The sequence below is a fragment of the Bubalus bubalis genome, chromosome 4 (genome assembly GCF_019923935.1).
Source record: "Bubalus bubalis isolate 160015118507 breed Murrah chromosome 4, NDDB_SH_1, whole genome shotgun sequence".
NCBI classification, from domain to species: Eukaryota; Metazoa; Chordata; class Mammalia; order Artiodactyla; family Bovidae; genus Bubalus; species Bubalus bubalis.
The window spans coordinates 79924005-79934706 of record NC_059160.1 but is presented as its reverse complement, the minus strand read 5'-3'; the positions used below and the strand labels follow the sequence as shown (position 1 = coordinate 79934706).

Genomic DNA, 10702 nt, shown 5'->3' with positions numbered 1-10702 from the left:
ATGGCATCACTGACTCGATGGACATGAGTCTGAGTGAACTCCAGGAGATGGTGATGGACAGGAAGGCCTGGCGTGCTGCAATTCATGGGGTTGCAAAGAGTCAGACATGACTGCACAACTGAACTGAACTGAACTGAACTGTGGTTGGTCAAGGAACAAGCATCTTTTTATTTTATGGCTGCAATCACCACCTTCAGTGATTTTGGATCCCATGAAAATTAAGTCTCACTGTTTCCATTGCTTCCCCATCTATTTGCCATTAAGTGATGGGACCAGATGCTATGATCTTAGTTTTCTGAATGTTGAGTTTTAAGCCAACTTTTTCACTCTTCTCTTTCACTATATCAAGAGCTCTTTAGTTCTTCACTTTCTGCCATAAGGGTTGTGTCATCTGCATATCTGAAGTTATTGATATTTCTCCTAGCAATCTTGATTCCAGCTTGTGCTTCATCCAGCCCAGCATTTCACATGCTGTACTCTGCATATGAGTTAAATAAGCAGGGTGACAATATACAGCCTTGATGTACTCCTTTCCTGATTTGGAACCAGTCTGTTGTTCCATGTACAGTTCTAACTGTTGCTTCTTGACCTGCATACATATTTCTCAGAAGGCAGGTAAAGTGGTCTGATATTCCTCTCTCTTTAAAAATTTTCCACAGTTTGTTGTCATCCATACAGTCAAAGGCTTTGGCATAGTCAGTAAAACAGAAGCAGATGTTTTTCTGGACCTCTCTTGCTTTTTCAATTATCTAATTGATGTTGGAAATTTGATCTCTGGTTCCTCTGCCTTTTCTAAACCCAGCTTTAACATCTGGAAGTTCACGATTCATGTACTGTTGAAGCCTGGCTTGGAGAATTTTGAGCATTACTTTGCTAGCATATGAGATGAGTGCAATTGTGTGGTAGTTTGAACATTCTTTGGCATTGTCTTTCTTTGTTATTGGAATGAAAAGTGACCTTTTCCAGTCCTGTGGCCACTGCTGAGTTTTCCAAATTTGCTGGCATATTGAGGGCAGCACTTTCACAGCATCATCTTTTAGGATTTGAAATAGCCCAACTGGAATTCTATCTCTTCCACTAGCTTTATTCATAGTGATTCTTCCTAAGGTCCACTTGACTTCACATTCCAGGATGTCTGGCTCTAGGTGAGTGATCACACCATCATGGTTATCTGGGTCATGAAGATCTTTTTTGTACAGTTCTTCTCTGTATTCTTGCCACCTCTGCTTAATCTCTTCTGCTTCTGTTAGGTCCATACCATTTCTGTCTTTTATTGAGCCCATCTTTGCATGAAATGTTCCCTTGGTATCTCTAATTTTCTTGAAGCAATCTCCAGTATTTCCCATTTTATTAGTTTCCTCTATTTCTTTGCATTGATCACTGAGGACGTCTTTCTTATTACCTTGCAATTCTTTGGAACTCTGCATTCAAATTGGTATATCTTTCCTTTTCTCCTTTGCCTTTCACTTCTTTTCTCAGTGATTTGTAAGGCCTCCTCAGAAAACCATTTTGCCTTTTTGCATTTCTTTTTCATGGGGATGATTTTGATCACTGCCTCCTGTACAATGTCACAAACCTCCGTTCATAGTTCTTCCGGCACTCTGTCTGTCAGATCTAATCCCTTGAATCTATTTGTCATTTATACTGTATAATGGTAAGGGATTTGATTTAGGTCATACCTGAATGGTCTAGTTGTTTTCCCTACTTTCTTCAGTTTAACTCTGAATTTGGCAATAAGGAGTTCTTGGATAGATTGCCGTTTTCCAGTTTACTTCATTCTTCTTCTGAGGTTTTATCTTGTTCCTTCCTTTGGAATATGTTCCCCAATCACCTCATTTTGCCAAACTTAATTGTTTTTATTTCTACATATCTGGTAGGAGATGTTCTATGCATCCAGGGAGCACATTACCCTCTGAACACTAGAGCTATATGGTCTAGGGTTTCCTCTTATATGGGCTGCATTAATTCTTCTTTTGTGTCAGGCTGACAGCTTTGTTGGTAAGCTTCACTGGTAAGCTTCGTTGCCCCCTGGACTAGTTTGTTGCCATATCCTGCTTCGTGTGGAGGCTGTCAGCCATTGTGTGATGAGGCTGGGTCGTGATGCAGCTGGGTACAGTGCCCTGAGGTACCTAGGGCCTAGTGCTGGCTCACTTGTGGGCAGGGTTATGGACCTGGAGACGACAGGGCTGACACCTGCCCACTGGTTTGTAAATCAGATCCTGAAGTTAGTGCCAGCCTAATGGCTGGCAAAGCCATGTCCTGAGGTCTGACCAGGACCCAGGAGTCCTAAGGTGGTGTCAAGCAGCTGGTGAATGGGGCTGATTCCTGACACAGTTGACTGCAAGGTCTAGGGTATCCTGAAGCTTGCGTTGTCCTCCTAATGGATGGGGGAAGGGCCCAGCCAGTCCAGGGTAAGTGCTGTCCTGTTAGGTGGGCTGGGTCCACAGGCTTCAGGTCTATGGTTGTCCTGTGACTTGTGTCTGTCCACTAATGGATGAGGCTGGTCCTGAGGTTAGAGCAGGCTAGCTGATGGGCAGGGCCAGGAGTTCTGGGGCTGATGGCTGCCCACTGGTGAGTGGAACTGGGTCCTAGGATCTCTGAATGCAAGGCCTGGGGGCGGTGTCTGGTATAGTGCATGCACAATGATAAAATGGGGCCTAGGCCCATGTATGATACAGGTCTTAGGCCCTCTGGTGAGCTGGGCCATGTCCAGGGTGGCTGAAGCCTCAGGGGATCTTAAGACTGTCTGCCTTCTAGTGGATGGGGCTATGTACCAACCTAGTCAGTTGCTTGATCAGAGACATCTCCATCCTGTTCTGAGGCTAATAAGCTAGAGAAAGGATTATAAAATGGAGTTTGACAGCACCAGTGTCCATGTGGTACAACAAGCTGCACAAAATTGCTGCTGCCATTGTCTCTGTCCCCAGAGTGAGCTCCAATTGCTTCCTGACTCTCCAGAGACTCTCCAGAGAAAGAGGTAAGTCTGACACTGACTGTTTTCAAATTACTGCTCTTGCCCTGGGACCTGAAGACATGAGATTTTGTTGGTGGATCAGATGGTAAACAGTCTACCTGCAATGCAGGAGACCTGGGTTCGATCCCTGGATCAGGAAGATGCCCTGGAGAAGGGAATGGTTACCCACTCCAATATTCTTGCCTGGAGAATTCCATGGAGAGAGGAGCCTGGTGGGCTGTATACAATTGAGCGATTGACTCTTTTACGTATGGAGTCTCTCTTTCCCCCAGTCCTCTGACTCTTGAACCTGTTGCCAAAGGATATTGGCTCTCTATGCACAAATACCAAACAGAGACAGAAAAAAAAAATACAGAGACAGAGTTTTGGAGGAGAAGGAAAGAGTTGCTATATTTCTTTGCCAGGCAAGAAAGAGAGTATCTCAGGGTTTACTTTTCATTTCACTGTGAATATTTTCTTGTTTACCCAGTGTGTAGGAATTATTCAACTAATTTTGGAATTTCTTTCAAAGGGAGTTGCTCCATGTATAGTTGTTCGTGTAGTATATCCAAATGGAAGAGGGAAGTTAGGAGTCTCATATGCCACCATCTTAGTAATTCCATGTACAGCTCTTTATATACCCATCATCCCTCAATAAAGTGATATTTTACTAAACTATATGTAGGATTATGAAGCATACAAAGGCAAACGAGAAGAGGATAGTGGCCAGTATTGTGGTACGAGTTACACATTGGGAGAGAAACATTAGGATAGTCAGGAATATTGATTAAATTTTAAAGGTTTTCTGACAAAATTATAATTCTAGATTTGGACTGTTAATATTCAGCTCTCCTCTCATTAATTTTATGATAGCACCATTTGTCTTTTAAAGCCATTAAAATGGTCTTGTTGGCATACAAAAAATATTTTTTAATTATATAAGGGAAAGATGGGGAGAGAAAAGGAGAGATCGAGACAGTGGTGGAGGTCTCATATGTTTAACTCAAAGCCACCATCAAAATGAGAGATATAGTCTTATTTCTGCATTCTTCCCCTATTCAGTTCTCAAGCTGGAATGTTAAAAACACTTGACTGACCCTAGAGAATGATTCTGAATTTCTATAAGTAATGAAGATTGAATTCCCTAGGATCAGACTCTGAGATAGATATTCACAAACATATTAGGGAAGCTCTTGGAATCCAAAATTGTGGAAGAGAAGAAAGGAATCAAGGCTGGATAGAGGGAGAAATCAAGCCATTATGTGTCTTCAGTGAAAGCCTTGGTCAACCTTTCAGGGCATTCTTAAGATCCAAATTGTGATAAGAGGGCCAAACCTTTCTACCATCCCTCAGTCATTGGACACTCCACTTTTTTTTTCCAGAAAGGGGCCATGACATTGAAAGACATGGCTTCCCTTAACTGAGGCAATCCCTGAAGGAGGCAGACAGCCATAAAAAATCTTCTGGCAGCACTCTCAAAAGTTGGGAAAATGAATCTTTTTTTTTTTTTATTTTAAAAAATCAGCTTTATTGAGATAGTATTCACATTCAAAACATTCACCTATTTAAAAGTACAATTCAGTTGTTTCTAATATATTCATAGAGTTGTGCAGTCATCATTACAATCGATTTAAGAGCATTTTTAATCATTCCCTCCAAATATGCATACCCATTAGCAGCTATTTCCCACCTTTTTTTCCAGTCCCCCCAGTCCTAGGCAACTACCAGTCTTCTTGCTATTGCTATGAATGTGCCAATTCTGGGTATTTCATAGGTGAAAACTAACCTCTCTGAAGGGAACTCTGGACAGTGCCTCACAATATCCTTCACAATAAGTGTAATTTGATGGCAACTGGAATTGAAGCTGCTTTTCTAGATATTTCTATAATCAATGAAACAAAATGGGTGGATCCCAGAAATTTGTTTCCAAATATTGGTTTGGAATCAATATAGATATCAATTCCAACTCAGTACCTGCTTTTTCTAGTCTACCAGACAGCCTCCAGGTAACAGATGGACAACTTTGATCCTTTTCTGATGGGGGGAGAGATCAGAACTTGTTTTCTCCAATGTAACCAATTATTGATTTGAATTTTCCTTTTGTGCTTAACATGTCTTGGGAAGTACTTTTATCCATGGCTTATTGAATATTCTATTTATTACCATGAACCAATGTACAGAACTCCTTTCAACTGAAAAAAAATTTTCAAAATGAAAAGCAAAAGGCAATGGGTGCATACAGCTTCAGTGAAATTGTCTTATTCTGCATAAATGTTAAACCTAAAATCTGGACTTTGGGAGCTCCTCACTAACACCAGCTGAGGGATGCTAACCTGTGAAGCTAATATGTTGACTGCACTGTGTGATATATTACATGAATCAGAAATCAACATTTATATTACATTCTCTCCCCTTTGCTCAAAGTCCTTTATAGCCATTTTGGGTCTTTTGTGACTTTAAACAGCCTTTCTAGGCTGAAAATTCCGTCTCCATCGTCATATTGCCTGGGATGACCAATTCTGACTAAGGGAGAATAGTGTTACTGTCATGCAATAAAAGGCTGAGATGTAAGTGTATGGTTGACTCTGTGTTTACCATTCCCTGATGTAAAAGGTATTGAAAAACTTATGATGCCACCCATTCGGATTTTGAAGGGCTCATATACCAAACATTTTGCCAACTGACCAATTCTGGTATAGACTGAGAGGAAGGAAAATGCTGAAAACAGTGACAAGACATGGAGGAAAGTCAAAGGCCTTGGGACCAAATTTAAAAGTATCTGTAATATCCACCTGGATTTAGTTATTGTTCACCTTTTGTTGGCAGTTACCAAGATCCTAACATATCAATTCTTCTACCACCATTGGACATGCAGTGTTTGATGATGGTTAAATTTACCAATAGTCCAAGCCATATAAAAAGGTGAGTAGTACAGAAGTAGATTATGAGAAAATGGATTTGGAAAGGTACTAATGTACTAACATACATTGTTAGTAACTGTGTATGTTTTACATATGTAAACAATGTTGTATAAGGCACATTTGGAAATATACATATGGGAAGGTATGTGTGTGAAGCAGCAAAGAATGTACTGAAGATGACAGTCATGATATTATTGAACCTCAACTGCTAGCTAACTACCTCAAGGTATGCAAAATACAAGCAGAAATGTGGGTTTAAGGGGAGTGACATTTAAGTTTGGCTTGCTGAATTTGTGGTACCTGGCTTCTCCCAGGTGGCGCTAGTGGTAAAGAACCCGCCCGCCAATGCCGGAGATGTAAAAGATGCAGGTTCAATCCCTGGGTGGGGAAGATCCCCTGGAGGAGGGCATGGCAACCCACTCCAGTATTCTTGCCATGGGCAGAGGAGCTTGGTGGGCTACAGTCCACAGGGTCACACAGAGTCAGACATGACTGAAGCAACTTAGCTTCCATGCACAGAATGTCCAGTTAGAGATGTAAATTCAGTTTTATCAATGCAATTCTATTGATGTAATTCAAAGAAGAGCTTAGGGCTGAAGGCATAGATTGGAAATATTCAATGTATAAACACATCTACCTATGTTGATGAAATCTTCCAAGGAGCCTCAGTAAAATGAGAAGAGGAAGGAGATACAACTTTGGAGGACTGAGATTTAAAAGACTGGCAAAAGTGAAAGTGTCCACAGAATATAGGAATGCTAATTAAAAATGATGTCATAGAAACTGCAAGAAAAATGTTTCAAGAATGGAAGAGTGAAAATGATATCAGAACCTACAGGAAAAAATCATAAGAAGGTCACCAGTATCCTAAGCAGAGGGAGGTGTCATAGATGAAAGGGGTGATGAACAAAATTCACATTTTCATAAGCTTAACCATGAAGTAAAGGAACAAAATAGGATAATGGCCTCATCCAGATGAAGAATAGAAGACAAATATACTGAAGAGCCATGACATGACAGTTTCTCCTTGACTTCCAGAATTCTTATTGCTACCAAATAAATACACACGTTCACTAATTGCTTGCAAAGTTGTATTTATTTTTTAGATCCAGTCAATCAAAGAACAAAAAACCTCATAATGACAACTCACTTTTTGAGCAATATGTAAATGTTTAGTTATTTTCACAATTTAGTCATTATTTTTGTTCACTTATAAAATAAATACCTGGTCTGTTACAGCAGGAAAGGTAATGCCATTTATTATTAACTGACTGTTGAAGTCATAGACTGTTGGCATATGTCTAAACAGGAACATGTAATGATATGCCTGTACCTATATGGTATTGTACCACCATCAGGACAGTCAAGATCAATTTCCCTATACTCATAGTTTTCTTCTTGGCAGCAAAGGCATGAATTTTTCAACTGAAAGATATCATAATCATACCTAAAAGAAAAAAAAGTTCAGTAATAAATATTTTCAGAATGCTTTCTGAAATAAATTGACATCAATGCTCAGATTCCAATTGTCTAAATGATTTAGCAAGTCTTCTAGCCAATTTATTCTTTGCCTTTATTGTATATTTCTGCTATGGATTCATAGTAATTTGTATATAAGACCAAAACAGTGAAGATAGCAACCTCACAGTTAGAGCAATATGGTACAAAAATATAAACAGAACATTTTAAAAATATACAACTTAATACCAAATTATTATTCTCCATATATTAATCTACATGTGAAAGTATACAAAAGGAAAAACATGTAATATATGCTATGTTTAAAATGCAAGTGACATTTTTAGGCACTTTTAGGCAAGAGTATTTGCTTGACTTATGTCTGTAATCACTTTATGAAAATAAATACATTTACCATAAACATATTATGTCTGACTTATATAGAAAACAACTTCAAAATGCTTAATTACTATTTAAAGTGTTTATTTTATTTTGTAGATATTAATATTTTATTTGAATCAGGTCCTGATAATTAGATCTCATGTAAATATTTGTTCATGTAATGTTTTCAAAGCTTAATTTTCTCCACAATGCTACAAACTTAACAAACAGTATACAAAGAGAAACTTACTTGATGGTTTTCTTGCATTCCCCTGTGCATCTTGCCATCTCAACTTTTTTCTTGCAACCGTTATAGTTAACAGTCACATTCACGGATGAAGATCTGCAATTAGGTTTACCTAAAACAAAATGGAAAACAGAGTCAGAAATGAGGTTTAACATTAACAATTGCTAAGTCTCAATTTTCCTAATCATAAAGTAGAGAATAATAACAAATACTTCACAATGGTATGGAGGGACTATCTCAGCACCCAGCACAAGGTACCAGGGTAATACTCAATAAATGTTATTATTATTCTATTATTACTATCATAGGAGAAGGGGAAGGAAAAGAAAGGAAAGAAGGTAAGAGGAAGGAGGAAAGAGGAGAGGAGGAAAAGGGGGGGGATGGTCGTTTTGCACATCTATTTTCTCATTGCTGATCATCCTTATGATCTAATACAACAATTTACAATATAATTTGCCAATGTTAGGAGAGCAAACAAAACTTTTTCCATGAAAATGAAATTTTCACCCTTGTAAACATCACTGATTTTTACTTGGAAGAGTGTTGCAACCAACATGAGTAAGAAAATATAATGCATTATATTAATCATCAGTATGCATATGGGTTAGATTACTGGTTGTGTTAAAAACACAGGAGACTTTGTATTAATGATCTGTCATTTTGTTTTAAAGAAACACTAAATCTTTGTTAACAATTTACATTTCTCTCATATGTGGAATTTAATTTTACTTACATGTATAGCAACATTTTGTTGAATCATAGACTCTGTCTTCCTATAGGAGTCAGAGAAAAAGAAAATGACTGAAAAAATCTTGTATTTTTCTATAAATAATATAGCATTTGTTAACTTATTGAAATAGCATTACAAAGGAAGGAATGGAACAATAAACATAAAGATCTCAGATCCAATCAACACAGAGAGGAAAGCATAGTAATAAAAGTGAGACTATTAACACCAAACTTTTCAACAGTGGGTAGAAATGGAAAAACAACACTTAAACTAAATTCCTCTTTAAAATAAAATGCCCAAGAATAAAAGAATACTTCTCCCTTAATTGAAAAATATACTTTAATAATGACATTATGACTCAACACTTAAGTTTCTCACAAGCAAGATTTGTACCTTACATTATTATAATCTCAAACTTATAACTCTCTGAAGTAAAAACTCAGTAAATGTTGAAATCCAAAGTTGGCAGTCTAAAATAAAACTTTATGTTATCAATTGTATCTTCAGGAAAAAAATTAGTGAAATTTAAAACTTCCTTAATAATTTAAGCTTACGCATTCATTAAAGCAAAACCCTCATCTTATTTTCAGGGGATAAAAACTGTGACACAAAGAGCAATCTGAACTGTACACACTTAGGTGATTCTATTTTAAAATGTGTTCTTTTATAGAAAATTATTACCCTGAAGCCATGACCTTGAAAAATACTAGCTTTTTGTTGTTGTTGTTTAAAATATAGCAACAGTCTTTCTACAGTAACTTACTTCTAGAATAGCACTAGATTAAGCTTTATAGAGCCTGCAAATACATATTTGATATGAAAAGTGTACTTTGCAACTAAAGGTAGATGACATAACTGGAATGAAATCTGTAAGAGATTTATGTCTATTGCTAGGCAAAGACTTTTATGAATAAGACTAGATGTATTTATATTTATCATAAGAAGTGAATCTTGTTGATTATTACTTAAGAAGATGACTTACTTCTGCACACCAGGTCTGCTTCGGGCAGTCTTGAACCACAGCAACGAAACCAGTGTTTTGGCAGGAGTAAGAGATACACGGGTTGTTAGGGTCAGCAAATGAAGCACCAACCTGGAAGGTGGAGAGGAGGAGGGAACTAATGATTATTGATCTTCATTTCTGTTTCAGGTTGACAATAAATCCTGTACATTTTTTCAAATTTGTAATGTTTAGTGAATTTCCAGAGACACTTTGAGCCATTAGATTAATATTTAAGAAAAAGTAGGTTAAAGACTTCCATGAATAATCAAAGATCTTCACTGAGGGCACAGAATGTGTCAAGATTTTCAATCCTCAAATTAATATTCATCTACAGTAGTTCTATGATATTTTTCAAGGATTTAAAAAAATCTCACAATATATCTTCTACCTTTGCTTATGTTTTTATGCTTTTAAAGCTCTCTAGATTGCTACTCAGATTGCTTTATAATTACTTTATGTACAAAATTCAAACATCAGTTTGGGAAATTCCCTCAAATCACAAAGTGAACTTTCAGGTAAGCTCAAATTTTATTATTTCAACTGTTTTGCATATAAATGATTAGAGGTATAATTTTGCTTTGTTCTTTAAATATCATCATATTTTATATTCCAAAACTGTCATAGATTTTCATCAGATCACCTTTAGAAACTAAAATTTAAGAAGCCCAAGTAGAAATGTGAGTATAAGAAATGAGTTACCAAAGTAAAGTAAAAGTCACTCAGTCCTGTCCATTTCTTTGATACCCCAAGGACTATACAGTCCTAGGAATTCTCTAGGTCAGAATACTAGAGTGGGTACCCTTTCCTTTCTTCAGGGGATCTTCCCAACCCAGGGATCAAACCCAGGTCTCTTGCATTGCAGGTGGATTCTTTACCAGCTGAGCCACAAGGGAAGCCCAATAACACTGGAGGGGGTAGCCTATCTCTTCTCCAGTGGATCTTCCCAACCCAGGAATTTAACCAGGGTCTCCTGAAGTGCAGGCAGATTCTTTACCAATTGAGTTATCAA

At 37.6% G+C, this 10702-nt stretch overlaps 1 protein-coding gene across 1 annotated transcript in view; it reads right to left on the bottom strand.

Annotated features, from left to right (window-relative positions):
* Positions 1 to 6951: 6951 nt before the first annotated feature.
* Positions 6952 to 10702, bottom strand: part of MUC19 (mucin 19, oligomeric) — a 92879-nt gene continuing 89128 nt past the window's right edge. The window contains 4 exon segments of the mRNA XM_045165516.1: positions 6952 to 7321; positions 7964 to 8072; positions 8694 to 8729; positions 9669 to 9783. Coding sequence (XP_045021451.1) covers positions 7138 to 7321; positions 7964 to 8072; positions 8694 to 8729; positions 9669 to 9783 — 444 coding nt within the window. The 3' untranslated portion in view covers positions 6952 to 7137.